The following is a 16,426-nucleotide window of genomic DNA, read 5'->3' on the forward strand; positions in this document are numbered from 1 at the left end:
TGGGACACTAAAGCCATTATAAAATTTCTCCACACAGTACAAATATGCATAGATTAAGCTCTACTCACTCCTTATCCTCTTTCGTGATAGGTAAATCTGGTGGTCTGCTTTAGCCCCTTTGTAAGCTTTGTTAATAGAGAGAATTTCTTCTCATTTTTTCTGAACATTTGCTGATTTTTCCCTTGAAATACATAGATCAGAATTGTGCCTTTTTGTAATTCTTTACACTGTTTTACAAATTTTAGTGTTCTGTTCTTTTCAAGTTGGTATTTATTTTGCCAGTGGTATTTTCTTGCTGCTCTGAATTCCTCAGACAGTTCTTTTAATCAGTACAAATTTTTGAGCGTGGTTTATTTCAAAGTTTCTAGTGAAAGTTTGATTTTTGTCCAGGTAAGTTAACAGATGATTCTGTATGTTTTAGGAGAGTTTTTAAGTACAAAGATTGAAGTTAAACTTTCCTGTCTTGCTTCTGGATTGTATGCAGAGAGGCTTTATGAGCCTGATGTTCTGTACTCAGGTGGAACTTTTTTATGGTCTGGTGGTTCCTGTTCTTTTCATGGTTTTGTTTTCAGTGGTAGAACATGGATCAAGAAACACTTAATAATGTTTATTTCCAGGTTGTCAGGAATTTGATTCATGACTCTTCACTTTCCCTTTTCAATTTACTAACTTAAGGCCTCATTTTTGAATGTTAAAAACTGTGGGTGAGTGCAATATGTTGATCCCCAAAATTACTTCAAGTACTGTGCTTACTGATAGGTGCAAGAAAATATAAAAATCTCTGAAATTCTACAAAAGACTGACTTTTAAAGCCTGAGGCAGTGACCAGCACAGACTTGCCTAGCCCTGTGCATTTCTGTGCTGACATAGCAAAGGCTTCTTATGGATCTGCCTTGCAAAGCTGTCTAAATTAATTTCATTTTAAAATACTCTTCTGTATCATGGGATTTAGTAAATTAAGTAGGTAAGAATAATAGGAAGAAATCAGTAAGGTAAAGGATATGTGGGAGTATGTTCAATGAGGAAAAAATACTAAAAGTAATTCCTACTTAAGCGCTTCTTTTTTTCTTTTAAGGAACAGAATTCAGTAATTCTAATTTTCTTGTGTCATATAATTTAATTATTGAAACATTCTTGTACAAATGAGTAGTTTCATCCCTACAGGTGACTTTCGCCAGATATTTTGTCAAATATGTCTTGAAGAAGCTGGATCTGAAAAGCCATGCTTTATAAGCAAGTTGATGCTATGGGATGCAAAACTTCATAAAGGTTCGTGTATCTGTGTTGGTATAAACTGAATTAATTTTATTAATTATCTATCTGTGACATATAGATAAAAGTAAGTGCTAAGCACATAGAATTAACATTTCTTCATGGTTTTTATATTACGGTTTTTATACAGCCTCAATTTTTATAGCTAAGCTAATTTATATTTGGGGTATATATTTGCCCCCTCAATTTCTCCTGCTTTGTGTGTCTTGAAGAATCTTTTTCCAAAATGCAACCTGACAGTGAGTGACTTGATGCTTACCCTGTGTTTTAAATACATAGCAATAAATGTCAAAAGCTGAAAAAATATTTATAACTTTGTTCATGTAATTCACAACCATTTCAAGGCTTTTAATGATTTTTTAATTATAGTTTAATAATTGGTTCCTTTTTTCCACAAAAAGCTGCATCTTAGTACAACAAAGTGACGTATTGTATTGGCTCTTTGCAGGGGCAAGGAAGGTTCTTCATGAACTTATCTTCAGTAGTTTTTTCATGGAAATGGAATACAAAAAACTTTTTGCTGTGGAATTTGTGAAGGTAAATGGTTATTTAGTTCTTAATACATGAAGTTGTGCTAGCTTTATGAAATTTCCCTCCAAACTGAAAATTGTTTCAATATAAATAACGAATTTTAAACAAGTAGAGCTTCAATAACTAGCTCAGCCTTTATGGAGTGCAGTTAATTAATTCCGATATCACTGGTTTGTTCCTTAGAATCATTTAGGGATATGCTTGTTTGAATGCCATATTGTTAGTATTCTGTGTATCTTGAAATGTCACATGAACTGCAACTGAAATTGGCCCTTCTTCTTGAAAATTAGATACAAATATTAAGAAATATTTTTTAGGATGAGACTTCTTAATTCTGATAAAGATGATTTGGTACTTCATGATTTTCTGTGGATTGAAACAAAGCAAATAAAGATGTGCATTAGTCATTGTGCATGTCTTTTACAAACAGCTGCTGGATAACTATTAATGCAGTTCACTGCAGGAGGAAGACTTGTTTTATAAAAAAATGTCTTTATGGATTTTTTTCAGATACTTAATATTTTTGCTGAGGAATATTGATTGTAGGAGAAAAAAATTTTGGTTCCAATCTGGCAGATCAATTAAATTTGTCTTTATCTTCAGTATCAAGGCAATGAGGCCATATTGAATTGCTTTGGTACATTGAGGACATTGTGCCATTTTTGGTTGCTACTATTAAGTGGGAGAAGCACAGTGGGACATAATTCTTGTAAATAAAAAAGTAAACAAATGTTAATAAAAATGTTTCATGTCCCCAACATTCTCTTTTTCTAGTATTACAAGGCATTGCAAAAAGAATACATCAGTGATGATCATGACAGAGTTCTCTCTGTGACAGCACTCTCAGTTCAGATGTTCACTGTACCAACTCTGGTATGTACAGCCTGTCTCTGCTAGAGGTATAAAACAAGTTTGAGAATTGCTAGCAATGCCACCTTTGCAGATTGTTGTATTTGGTGGGCAGTCTTCATGCATTGCTGAGTTGAATATGAATGATTTGGAGATTTGTTAAGGCTGATATGAAAGCAGGGGCTTGACTTCATGGTGAAAATTCATTACAGAGCATAGAAGGAATGCAAATAAGTTCTTGGCACATTGTACTCTGCATTAACTTTGTGTATTTATTTGCTGTTCACATTTACCTTCCTATGTGACTTTAAGAACAGGGCAAGGGAGTAACAAGGTTAAAAATCTTTTTGTGGGGATGAAATATTTTTAATGTTATGGGGGGGAGGTATGTGTATGAATTTTAAAGGTTATATGTTTAGTGGCTGAAGTACTAATATAAAAATTCTTTTCTACATGATCATTCAAGGAAAGAAATAGCATATCCGTTATATAGATGCTGTCAGAATTGAACAAATAGACAAAGTTGATAGCAATTGTTCCTATATAATAAATACTGTAGGAGTTTTTTTGTCTTGGGCTCTTTGCAAATGCTTAAAATATTTTTGTCCAAGTATTTTTTCCTTTGAATCCAATCTTTCTGATTACAAATTATTTAGCAGAACTAGGAAGAAAAAATTTTCACTTTGTTCTTGCAGGCCCGACATCTTATTGAAGAGCAAAATGTAATCACCACCATTACAGAGACACTCCTAGAAGTGCTTCCAGAGTACCTAGACAAAAATGACAAGTTCAACTTCCAAGGCTACAGTCAGGACAAACTGAATCGAGTATATGCAGTCATATATGACCTCAGGTAAGTGGAAGGCTGAGAAGCTGGAGCAGCTCTAAAAAATTGGTAGTACGCTGAAGTGTTTCAATTCAGAGTCTGATGATAAAACTGCTTTAAAACCAAAACCAAACCCCTCAAAAAACACGCATAAAATTTTAATATTTTCTTTTTCAGTGGAAACTTAAATTTTTAAAGTACCAAAATTAGATTCTGTAAAAACAATTTTTGGTTTTCAATTATCTAATAGCATATAATATTTCCATTAATAAATAAAATATATCTACTGTAAGACAGTATGGGAAATTCGTCTCCTATTTGTTACCATTCTGGGAAAGCTGTATTGTGCTTATCTGCATAGGGTTTTCTACTTTTACAGGTACCAGATTTCTCTAATAAACTGAGTAATTTGTGAAAGCAAACCACCCCAAATACCTTGGAATTAAAAAAAAATTGTTGATTTCCACTGGTGGAGTCACACCAAGTGACTAGTAGCTCTAGTATTTGGGGAAATTTTCTGAATAGTTTAAGATGGGGAGGGTGATGTAATTTGACGATGTAATTGATGGTATTAAAAGAATTGAAAACAATTGTATTTCAAGAACACTTGAAATATAAACATAAGAAGAGAAGTCTGAATAAAGAATGATAATATTTTCTTTGGGGACAGGTATGTCTTAGTCAGCAAGCCTACAGTGTGGACAGACCGTCTGAGGGAGCGTTTTTTAGAAGGATTCGTTTCTTTCCTAAGGATTCTAACTTGTATGCAGGTACAGTACATTTGAATAATTTTCTAATACTCTGTTGTAAAGAGATTACAGCTCCTCTTTTTTCCTGTAACAATATTTTGGATATAAACATGCAATCACGATGGTAAATTCTTCAATCCCTGTTTTTGTGTGGGTGAAGAAGTCATGTTTATAGAAGTAATACTCATCAGTTTTAGCTATATGTATTTTACCTTTTGATTGTGAAATTTTGTGTTGTGTTAAGCCTGTGATCACTGATTCAGACAGAGTATTTTGTGGGATCTCCATTGCAGGGAATGGAGGAGATAAAAAGACAGATTGGTCAGCACATTGAGGTGGACCCTGACTGGGAAGCAGCTATTGCCATACAGATGCAGCTCAAGAACATTCTTTTGATGTTCCAGGAGTGGTGTGCCTGTGATGTAAGTATATCAGTTGTCTGAATTCTTGCATGCATGCCTTTTGTGAATCTTCCTGAGGGCTTTTGAAATAGCAGCCCTTACAAAAGCCCAGTATTGTTCAATATAGTTCCCCACAAAAAAATTAGTCTGAAATAGTTAATCTGAGGTGTGACAAAGAGAGAGAGGATGGACTGCATAATTTTTAAATATAACTTAAACATTTATTTTAATTTCTAGGAAGAGCTGTTGCTCAGGTCATACAGAGAATGCCATAAAGCTGTGATGAGGTGCAGCACAAATGGTCGCTCTCGGGAAAAGACAGTATTTCACTTATGTGGCCATACCCTGGAGAGCAGACCTTACAGAGTGTCTGCAGATCCTGTCAGCATACATTTGCCACTGTCTAGGACTCTTGCTGGTAGGTGATGTGTTTTGATTGCTGTTTAAACCATGTTTATCATCCATCTCTATTTCTTTACTTCAGAAAACGTTTGGATTAAGTGCTTCACAGATCAATTGCTCTCTGACTTTTTTACCTTCTCAGGATCAGGAGTATGTGTTCTCCGTATGTCCCACTAAGGGAAAGTTTTTCTCAAAATAATACTTGCTGTGGAGGTTGGAGGATGTATTTCTAAATGGGAGAGAGAAGTCAGGCAAGAAGGAAAAATTTTCCTTTTTAATGAGATACTTATTTTTCTCAGGACTGTTGGTGGTTCTGTTTCTGCTTGCTTTGTCTAACTAAATGTCCATTATTACTGTATCTTGAATTTATTTTCCGGCCACATATATCTTAGGACTGTTAAAATGCTCCTGACAAAAGACATACGTTTGCAACATGCCAGGACAGGTTTCCAGACAGAATACAGAGGACCACAGCAGTGGATGATCAGTGCTTTCTGTAGAAAACAAATGAAATCATATGCTATTATTAAGCTGTGGATTCTTTATCACGTCATTTGATACCAAGATGCCGTCTGTTAAGCCTTGTAGTCTTGAAATTCGTTTACTGCTGATGTATGATTTAAATGTGAAATAAAAATTTTGCTAATATGATATAGCATCTCAATTTAGATGGTGTTAGTTAATTCATTCAGTGAATAAATTTGTTCATAAAATAATGGATTGTAAGACTGGTAAGAACTGTTGTGATAATGTAATAGATATTTCATCTTAAAAAAGAAAAGGAAAAGTATGAAGTCTTTCCTAAATAAACTTGATCTTTTTTCTGTAATTCTGAGTTGTAGATGATTTAGTTAACATTTAGAAGGGGGTTGGAGAACCTTCACTGATTTTGATATATTTTCTGATTTTTCTTCCTTGGTTTTGTAGGTCTTCATGTACGATTAAGCAAGACTGGAGCCATCTCAAGATTGCATGAGTTTGTTTCACCTGTAAGAGTCTTTTTTTTTTTTTTTTCCTCCAAGTACTTCTTGTGATTTATACTCTGTGAAGAAAAAAGCCTAAAGCTATATCCCCTAACCTTCATGGCACACATACAAGTTATTTTCCAGCTGTCAATATGTCTTGGTTCACTAGGACTTAGCAGGTTTATTTTTAAGTGGTTGTTTTTTTTTCCCTTTTTTAAATTCTAGGAAGAATTTCAAGTAGAGCTGCTAGTAGAATATCCTTTGCGATGCCTTGTCTTGGTTGCTCAGGTTGCTGCAGAGATGTGGAGAAGGAATGGGCTCTCCCTGATAAGCCAGGTACTCCCTAATAGTGTTTGCAAGGGTTTCTCAGTAACGCTGCAAGGGGTTCATCCAGTGCAGAGAGAGATCATGGGGTCACTTCTACAATAAATAGAAAGGTTTCTAGGTGGGAGTTCAGGTTACATGGTTTTATTTCTACCTTCAACAATGGTTTACCTCCCTGTCTTAGATGTATTTTCATCTCTATTATGACTGTTTCCTACTCTGTGAAACAGTATTAATATTACTGGTGTCTACTTGTAAGCTACTTTCAGATCTCATAATTACTGCATGAGTACCTGTTAGTACTCTTGCTTCTAACATAAAATGTTAGAAGTTCCTCTTGGTGTATAGAAATTATTATATGCAAAAGTTAAACTGTATTAATTTCATACTAAACTTTTGAGAACCGTATGCTAGGCATACAGACATTTTCTAATACTTGTGACTTCTACTGCAAGAGTAAAGGTCAAGGGAAGAGTCTACCCTTGCCTGCTTTGGCTTCACTTTGGGGTGGTGTTTTTGTTTGGTTTTTTTTTTTTTTTTTTCTCTTCCTTTGATGGCAGAAATTCCCTGCTAACCTTGCACAGCACCATTTGGTGAAATCAAAGTAAATATTGGTAAACTCCTGTAGAATTGTCTTTCCTAGAACTGAGGTAGGAGAAGGAGGATGTTTTGACTTTAATCAGAAGCAGTTATTGGAATTATGCCCTCTTGGAAGGGATGTGAAGTATGGCATTGACTTTTTCTGTATAGGTGAAAAAATAATTTTTCGCTTCCAAAGTACACATTTATTTTTAAACAAATATGGACTTTTCTTTACTCAATAGAGGTCTGGTACAATTTGAAAAAGCCTCAGAGATTGACTGATGCACATTTGGTAGTACATTACTTTGTATCTATATTCTATTTTCCTGTTTCTTAGGTATTCTATTATCAAGATGTTAAATGCAGAGAAGAGATGTATGATAAAGACATCATCATGCTCCAGGTATAATGTTATGAATCATTGCATACTTGTCTTATAAAACTTCTATGTATTTTAAAAAATTCAGTTAAATTTGCTTGATTTTGAAATAGTAAGTTATGTTCATATTAATTTGGGTTTTTTTGATAGATAGGTGCATCTCTTATGGATCCAAACCAGTTCCTCCTGCTGATACTGCAGAGATATGAGCTTGCTGATGCTTTCAAAAAGATCAAACCCACCAAAGATCAGGTAAGTAGCGAGTTTTTCTGCTGTTTAATTTGTCAGCTTTGAGTATAGGAAACATCTATGAGAAAAACAAGCTGCTCTTGATAACTGCATTTTTAAGGCCACACTAGGAGTCAGTAAACACTGGAGCTAGTGGTTAGGTAGGTATTTTGTACATGGAATTTGTAGAGGCTTCTTCAAAATTAGCAAGCAGGTTTTGCTCCTTTCGACCTTTATTTCATAGGGAATATACCAAAATCCATGTAAATGACTTTACTGCAGCATTTTTGTGTCTCTTAGGCCATGTTATGTGCTTTTATTTTGGTTGGAAGTTTCTTGGGTTGTTACACTACTTCTTGTGGCTTGAACTCTTAAAACTTGAAGGGTTTGCTATAACCCTTCACTTTGGGTACTTTTTTTTAGCTGTTGTTTCTTTTTTTGCATGTGAATTTTGCATTTTAGTTGCTGTATAATATCTCCTTTACAGGAGCAGGAACTTGTTCCAGCTTGTTAGAATGGAAGCTTCTCCTTACAGTACAGTGCTTCAGCAAAGTAGTAGATATGAAGGCTGAGCTCAGTGTCATTTGATGGATGGATTTTTCTGCACCTCTTTTTTTTTACCTAATTTCTCCAATTCTTGCAGGATTTGATTAAGCAATATAATGTTTTAATAGAAGAGATGCTACAGATTCTCATCTATGTTGTGGGTAAGTTTAATTTCTCTCTGTTGTTGTAGTAATGGATGATTACTTTGACAGAACAGGCTTGATGATTTTCTTTAACATAGACAGCATAGAGAGGATACTGGAGAGTGTCTCTTTTAAGTAGAAAATTCAGTAACACAAGCATTTTTCAGCTGGAAGCAATAGGAGTTGCACAGTGAAAAAAGCTATTAGATAACTTCATAATTAACATAAAAGTGGAATATGAAGAGAGTCTATCTTGGCCCATTTTGTTAGGAAGCTAGGCTAAGAAACATTTTAACTCTGACAGTTGGGACAGACTTCTGACAAATGCAAATTTATACAATGAAACATCCCAGCAATACCATTATCATGTTGCAAAGTTCTGATTTGCTTTATACCTGTCACACTTGCCATTCTTCTCCTTTTGGTTCACTCTGACAGGGGAAAGATATGTGCCTGGAATCAGTAATGTGACAAAAGAAGATGTTATAATGAGGGAAATCATCCATCTGTTATGTATTGAACCAATGGCTCACAGTGCAATTACCAAGTCCTTGCCTGAAAACGTGAGTCCTGATTTATTTACTTTTTTCCTTAATTGACTTCTTCTTGTTTTATGTCCTTCTTCTTTAACTTTCATATCTTTATATGGAATTATTTCTAATGTAAAACTTAACTGTTGGTTTGAGAATTACAAAATGGCATGACACAGGGGCTTACACACCTTACTGATGTAAGGGTAAATGTTGTAGATTCAAGTTTGGATTGATTATAAAAGACTTGTGTGGGAATTATGCTTTTTGATTAAGAAGTGAATGTTTTTAGAATACTCAGCTGTAGTTCTCCTAGACTCAAAAAATGAAGTTGTGAAATTTTCTGTTTTGGCCCTAAAGGATGATGCAGCTGGGTTCCATTTTGCCCTGTGTACCATTAATAAATTAGAGCCTGTAATTTTGATCCCTTTAACCTGTGAAGTTCCATTTGAATTCAAGTGTTGTAAAGGTCTATTTGAAAACACAGATTTCCGTGCCATTCTGTTCCACTTGTTAAAGATTCAAGCAAAGACAAGAGATGTGGATTAGATTTTACAGTCTGTGCAAGTGTTCAAAACCAGCAGTCAATGCAAAAAACCTTAAATTTTTATTGTAAATTAAGTATCCTGAAATATTGTCATAATACCCACATTCACTGTTCTAAAATACCTAAACCTGTGTTTACCCCTCCATTAAGGTTGGGTAAACATTGACCTGTTTCTAGTGATTCAGCTCTGTTATTAATGAAGTTCTACATTGTTAAGTGAAAGTGTTATCTATCTTAAGTATTTCCTTGGAACTTGTCAGTTCTGAGTGTCTGCTTTCTGATTAACAGCAGGCAAAATATGGTAGTTCATGAATTAGGGAATAATCTAAATCTGTTTGTCTATTTTTGTTACACATAGAATAATACTGAAGATATTTGAATCATTATATATTTATCCCAAACTATATTTTTTTACCAGGAGAACAATGAAACTGGCTTGGAGAATGTAATTGATAAAGTGGCTACATTTAAGTAAGTTCTTAATGTTGTTTTATAAGTAGCTCAAATGTGAAATCAGTTTTTTTAGATTATTTGGGTTAAGCAATTTGAACTGCACAGTCTCAGTTCAGCTATTATTTTGCTGTCTTGAAATAGATATGTTTGCAAATATGCATAGGAAAGAAAAATGTGTGGAACATCCTAAGCTGCCCCTACTTCTCTCCCTTTGCCACCCTCTGTCATGAAATTCAGTTTGAGGAGTTTCAGGAGTTTAGTTATTTCATGTCCTAGTGTGAGAATTGTCAAAAATTGATTTTTTTCCAAAGATAGTTACGAACATTAACAACTCATTGTGCCTTTGGCAATTGCCATCTAAGAACTGATGTAAATGTTACTTAGTTGATAACTTTCTGGAACGTTCCCCCTTTCTTTGGGGAGTTAATTATATATATAAATATATATATGTGTGTTTGTGTGTATGCAAATGTAGAACAATCAGTTGGAATAGCTGAAAGAAGCTAGTCCAAATGTCTGCTATTTTTGTGAGAAAAATGTCTTACCTTAATTACTTTAGTATACCTTATTTTAAATTTTATGTGGCTTGCTTGTTTGTGTTTAAGAGCAACTGTAGGTGTACTTAGGAATTTTACTTTGGGAATTACATGCACGGTTCAAAAAATCTCACTGGCTGGAAGGTAGCAAGTATTACTTGTTTTATACTTTGGTTAAATAAAGGATTGAATTTTATATGATAACATCCAATGCCTGAAATTCTAAGCCATACAGTTAAAAAGAGTTTTCAGAGGCTATGTGGCGTGCTGTAGATGGTGTAGACTAGAAATATTTTGCTGCTGGATTGTTCACTCCTGTAAATCCTCTCTTAAATTTTTTTAAGACTCTTAATTGTACTCACTCTCTGTTTTTAATAAGTTAGTGAAGTAACCATTACAGTTCCTCATTCCTTAGAAAACAAATTGTGTTTGTTTACATTCAAAGATGTGCTGAATGTACATTACTGATCTGTATGTTGTGAAATATTTCTCTGGAAGGAAACCGGGTGTCTCTGGCCATGGAGTTTATGAACTGAAAGACGAATGCTTGAAGGAGTTCAATATGTTCTTTTATCACTACACTAAGACCCAGCACAGCAAGGTAAGAAGTGTAAGATACACTTTAAAAGGTTAAAAAAATAGTACATACTTAGGAACATTTAAAGAATTTTGCAGAATTAATGCAATCTAAAGAAATTGGTTCAGTAAAGAGTATATGCAGCTACCTTCAAAATTCCATGTTTCATGAAGTTAAGACTGTCAATACAAATTGACATGGTATGGTTTGCATTAGTGTTTCCTCTGGGGCGACTTGTATTAATTCTGTTAACTTGTTATGCTGAGAACAAAACATAAGAATTATCTTTGCGTGGGGAAACCCCAAACTTTGCTTTTGTAACTCTTACTGAGGGAGCAGATATGTCCAATTATTTATCTTTACTACAAATTTAAATGCAGAATGCAATGTTGGTAAATGTATTTCAGATAAAATTCTTGTAGGAAACCAGGCATTCACTATGTATCTTGCCATATTTCTAGTGCAGGGTTTCTTGTTACTGCATTAATCTCATAATTGTGTACTTCCATAGAGGTGCTGATACAACAACACTCCTTTTTCTGTAGGCTGAACATACACAAAAGAAAAGAAGAAAACAAGAAAACAGGGATGAAGGTAAAATTATAAAATGGATGATTCAACAAATGTGATAATTTGGTAGTGTGTGTAGTTGTGTACATAGACTGAGCTTTGGGAGATGTGATTTAATAGTGGATAGTTGAGTTCATATTAAATTTATTTTGATTTGTAGTAATTGTAATTAATGAGCAACTGGTATTTCTTTTGTCTTTTTTCTTTATCACAGGAAATCTGGAATTTTTAGTTTAATTTACATGTAGGGAGATAAACATGGCATAGTACCTATTGACAAACCCATGAACAACTCAGAGATTTTTATGGTGGAGTAACTAAGATGCAGATTAATTTTGCAGAAATATAAAAATATACAGTTTATTGGATGTAATTGTCAGAAATTCACATATAACTGCACAGTATGATTCCAAAATGCCAAGATATCTTTTGACATTGATGTGTGTTCCCCTGACGCTACATATTTTCTTGCAGGTACTTCCTGCGTATTCTTTAATGTGGCTGTGTTTGTCTTTCTCAGTAACTTCATTCAGTCTAAATTGTCAAAAGAATGATGGTTTCAGAGATACTGCATTCACAGGGGTGCTCTGAAAAGACGTAATCTGAAAATAGACAGCCAGGTACCAAAAGATGACTGAAGTCAGTGCTTCCCAGGTGGGAAAGGCTGTGGTGTTAAATGAGCTGCTGTTAGTAGATGCCAAGGTTCCACATCACACAGCTCCAGTATTAGCTCAGAAAACGTACTTAACTAGAAATGACTGGAATGCCAGTAGCAGAAAAATTTAGAGCTCCAGACATGTGACACTGTAGTGGAGTCTGGAAGCTCCATTCCTCACTTGCATTTAACTGCTTGAAAAGTTTATACTTGATACAAAGTACAAACTGTATGTTTAATAGTGATATGTAAGTGATAAGGCAGTGCAAACTGTTAAAAAATCTGCATTTACAGATTCAGCTAATAATTGTTATTGAATGTTTAACTGAGCTTGCATGTGTTTTATGTAAGCACTTACTAAAAGTACTTTTTTGCCAAAGATGAAGGTTGACTTAGGCAAACAATTGTATTTGAGCATGGTTTCATTAATTTAAAGGTCCCGTTTTTCTTTGACTGAAATTAGTATGTTTGTGGTCTCTGCTTTTGCCTGTAGTCTTGGGTGGGATATCAGTTCATTGATATCTTTGCACATCTGTTTTCTAGCATTGCCACCACCTCCTCCTCCAGACTTCAGTCCTGCATTCAGCAACGTGGTGAGGATTCTGAACTGTGATGTTATGATGCACATCCTGCGGACTCTTCTGCAGAGAGCGGTAGAGCTGGAAACACATCTGTGGACTGAGGCTATGATCCAAATGGTATGGTTAGCCTTGGTCATCTTCTGGTGGTCATTCCTGTATTGAGTGATAAGATCAAAATGTGTGAAGATACACTTTAAATTTAAATTTTTTTGTCCCCAAATTAGTTTTTATAAATCTTACTGACAAAGAAAAAAAATTTAATTATCTAATTACCTGTTTCTGTTGTAAAATAGAAACATGATACACAATAGTATTCAAGTGTTCTATTTGGCTTTCCTCCCTGTGTTGCCTCATCACTGAAGCTATTTCAATATGTAATTCTCCTTACCTCATACTTTTTTGAAACTTCACAATTAAGTAACCCTTTGATATTTGGAGTTCCTTCACTTTTTGAGCTGCAGTTACATAAATGTCTTTGGGGCCTCAGTCGTAAAATAATATAATTTTTGTAAGTATTTAAACATTTAATTTTACTGCAGTGACATTAGTCTTTTAAGATATTGTTGAAATGTTTTTGGGGTGTTTTTTTGTTTGTTTATTTTTGGAGGGTTGTTATTTTAATATTTATAGAATTAGGACCTGAAATTACAGACTCCTTGAATTCATCCATTTTGTTAGAGTGTGTTGATTATTTAATTGCCTTGACTATCCTGATAATCTTTGGATTATGAAATTGGCCAAATAGGAATTTATATCAGCAAAGTGACAAGGTTTTTCACATTACTAATATAAAGCATTTGCAAGTTGATTAATTTTAGTGCAAATAATATGCAGTAAGTTTATACTGTGCTTTTTTATTTCACTTTCCGTGTATGATCTTTGCACTTTTACGTGTTTTATCATTAATATAATAAACATATACTACAGAACTGTATTAAACATCCTTATTTTATGTTCCTTATCTTAAACATCCAATGAGAATCATTAATTTTTCACTTTTTTTCAGGTGCTTCATCTGCTTTCTCTAGGGTTACTGGAAGAGAAGCAGCAGTTACAGAAGTCTCCCGAAGAAGAAGTAACCTTTGATTTTTATCACAAAGCGACACGTATGTTTCCTTTTCTTTAAAAGCACAGACTGAACTAGGCTAACTTGATTTTGTAAGGACTAAGATAAACTGGAAGAAATTGTTCTGTGATTTTAGTTAGAAAGGTTTTACTTTTTGTTATATAATTAAAACCTGATAATATAAATTTTTTTTCAATAATTAAGAAACCAAGTTTGGACTAGCTTCCTTTATTCCCAGTTGCCAGGTACGTTGAAGGGGATATGTGCTTCTCTTCCTGGGAAAGAAATGACAAGTGGTACTAGTGTTACATAACTGAAAATGGTTTTTCCTTTACAAGAACAGCATTGAAATGAAAATGAAGAACTCTTTGAAAAATCGCAGTGGATTTTTGTGAACTGCATCCATCTTTGGTTCTCCTGAGCTGTACAATTACTGATTTACCTGCAAGTTAGTCTTATTCCATAGTGGTGAAAATAAAAACAAAACTTAGTGGCTGTGGCATGCACTTTATTCTTTTTTGAATCTCTATTGAGCATTTCCTAATATTTCATTCAGGACTACTGTGTGGGAGTTGGAATCTGCATTTTCTAAATAATCTTCCATCTTATCTAGAGTTTCTGCTTCGTTGTGTAAGAATAAATAAAAAAATTCCATTATCAAGCTAAACATTACTGCTACTTGTGAGATGCAACAGAGATAAGAATTGTAAAATCATGGAATCATAAAATTATTCATGTTGGAAAAGACCTCTAAGATCGTTAAGTCCAAATGTTAACTTAGCACTGCCAAGTGCACCACTAAACCATGGTCCTGAACAACACATTTATATGTCGTACAAATACCTTCTACAAGAATAAATATAGAAAATTACTGACGTCCCTTTATTTAGTTTAAAAAAAAATGTGTTTGAAAAGCACTCCCGATGCACTTTATTTTTTAATTTTTTGTTATTGTTCAGGATGAAGTATCATCATCACACTGAAAGTATTTCCATTTCAGAAGCTTCATGTCAACTACAGTAATACATTAAAAGTAGTAATTATAACAGCAGTGCTAGAGAATGCTTTGCTACCATCAGTTTTGCATAACCAGAAAAACCAAAGCCCAAGTTACACCTAAGGGATGCAAAAATAACCAGTATTTTTGTAAGAAACCTCTTTTTGAGAAGCTATTTATTAAAAGAAAGTTATTTTTGCAATGTGTTTCTCTCCCTACTAAAAATGTATGATTAATTCCATATAGAAAATGCTGCAAAAGAAATATCATTGAAGAGAATGGTCTTTATTTTAAAGCATTCTTGTGTTAGAGAAAGGCCTAGAATGCTATGAACTCCCACTAAGTTGTGATGAAGGAAATAATTACTGTAATAACAATAGCTTTTGTGATTAGAAATAAACATGTACACACTAAGCTATTGGCAAACATAGGTAAACTCTAAAGAGCTTATGGCTTCCGTCTGAAGTGAAATGCAATTCCCTTTTAAGCAGACATTATTAAGCAAAAATTTTCTAAAGCAGAAATGATTGATCTACAAGGGGAGAAATTATATACAACTGAAAGAAACAAATGAAGTTATACCAGATATGTAATTACAGAGTTTGTGTTCATGTGTGTGTTATGTAATTAGCAGTATTTTAAGGCATGTCCCTGGTTGTAAATACATTAAAATGTTAGGGTTTTTTTTTTTTTTTTTCTCTGAAGGCCCTTTTCTATTTTTCACTTTGTAAAGGAATGGGAAGCTCAGCTATGAATGCTGTGAATGTGTTAATGCTTCTGGAAAAATTGAAGAGAGTTCCCCAGTTAGAGGCACAGAAGGACACAGTCAATTGGATACTGCAGGTACACAAAGGAGAGATAAGAATGATCTGATTCCAGTAATGTAGAAAGCTTTTATAAAAGATGTTATCATTCCTACCTGTCATCCAGTGTTTACATCTGCAGTGATTTCCTGAGAAGTTTAATCTTCTGCGGTATTATACTTGCTATTGGTACTCTCAAATATTAGGTCAATTTTTGCATGGATAACTCATTCCAGTAATGAGATTTTTATGTATATTCCTCACATTTCTGTTGCAAAATAACAGCAAATGATGACTAAAGATTTATTAATGCAGAAAGCATTTTAGAGACTGCTAGTATTAGGACTTGAGTCATAAAGATCTGACTATTGGCCATATTCTATCTTTGACTTGTGGAATTTTTATGTTCCACACCCTGCCATTATCCAGTAAGAGATGAGAAAGACTTCTAGGTCTGTGATAGCTTCTCCAGGCCAGGAGGATGGTGCCTGTGCTTAGGAGCTGAGTCCTGCTGTCCTATTTTGACCTTTCTGGTTTAGGTGACTTCTTGGTTTATGTGGCACACATAGAATGCAGTGGTCTTGGAAAAGAGAGCAAGAATAGGATTCAAAGCTATTTTCAGCTACTAAAATTGAACTGTCCTGGTACATTACATAGGCAGGTTTAAAAGATTTTTAGAGAATTAATTTTTCTGAAATTCTAAGGCAAAACATAAAAATGTACTTTTGAAAGTATATAGTAACTTTTGATTGATAACTATAGTAAACATAGAATACTTAATATTAACAAAACCTGACTGCTTACTGAGTATAGCTGGAGAAAGCAGTAAATGAAAATTGAAGGTCCAATTTTAACTAATTTGGCATAGGGAGAGCTTTCTGTTCCAGATGTATAAATTTTTGCATGATTTTACT

The 16,426-nt window shown here is 34.1% G+C and overlaps 1 protein-coding gene across 2 annotated transcripts in view; it reads left to right on the top strand.

Annotated features, from left to right (window-relative positions):
* UBR1 (ubiquitin protein ligase E3 component n-recognin 1) overlaps window positions 1-16,426 on the top strand; it is a 62,423-nt gene that overhangs the window by 20,085 nt on the left and 25,912 nt on the right. For both annotated transcript variants that reach the window (XM_085062287.1, XM_085062288.1), the window contains exons 9-27: window positions 1,165-1,269; window positions 1,721-1,809; window positions 2,578-2,676; window positions 3,348-3,505; window positions 4,149-4,248; window positions 4,521-4,649; window positions 4,866-5,046; window positions 5,958-6,019; window positions 6,221-6,331; window positions 7,239-7,304; window positions 7,431-7,532; window positions 8,152-8,215; window positions 8,636-8,760; window positions 9,693-9,745; window positions 10,762-10,864; window positions 11,386-11,434; window positions 12,609-12,763; window positions 13,653-13,752; window positions 15,443-15,552. In XM_085062287.1, the coding sequence (XP_084918413.1) occupies window positions 1,165-1,269; window positions 1,721-1,809; window positions 2,578-2,676; window positions 3,348-3,505; window positions 4,149-4,248; window positions 4,521-4,649; window positions 4,866-5,046; window positions 5,958-6,019; window positions 6,221-6,331; window positions 7,239-7,304; window positions 7,431-7,532; window positions 8,152-8,215; window positions 8,636-8,760; window positions 9,693-9,745; window positions 10,762-10,864; window positions 11,386-11,434; window positions 12,609-12,763; window positions 13,653-13,752; window positions 15,443-15,552 (1,961 nt within the window). The remainder of the gene's footprint in view (window positions 1-1,164; window positions 1,270-1,720; window positions 1,810-2,577; window positions 2,677-3,347; window positions 3,506-4,148; window positions 4,249-4,520; window positions 4,650-4,865; window positions 5,047-5,957; window positions 6,020-6,220; window positions 6,332-7,238; window positions 7,305-7,430; window positions 7,533-8,151; window positions 8,216-8,635; window positions 8,761-9,692; window positions 9,746-10,761; window positions 10,865-11,385; window positions 11,435-12,608; window positions 12,764-13,652; window positions 13,753-15,442; window positions 15,553-16,426) is intronic.

Source organism: Lichenostomus cassidix, chromosome 5 (genome assembly GCF_008360975.1).
Source record: "Lichenostomus cassidix isolate B80296 chromosome 5, HeHo_3.0, whole genome shotgun sequence".
Classification (NCBI taxonomy): Eukaryota; Metazoa; Chordata; class Aves; order Passeriformes; family Meliphagidae; genus Lichenostomus; species Lichenostomus cassidix.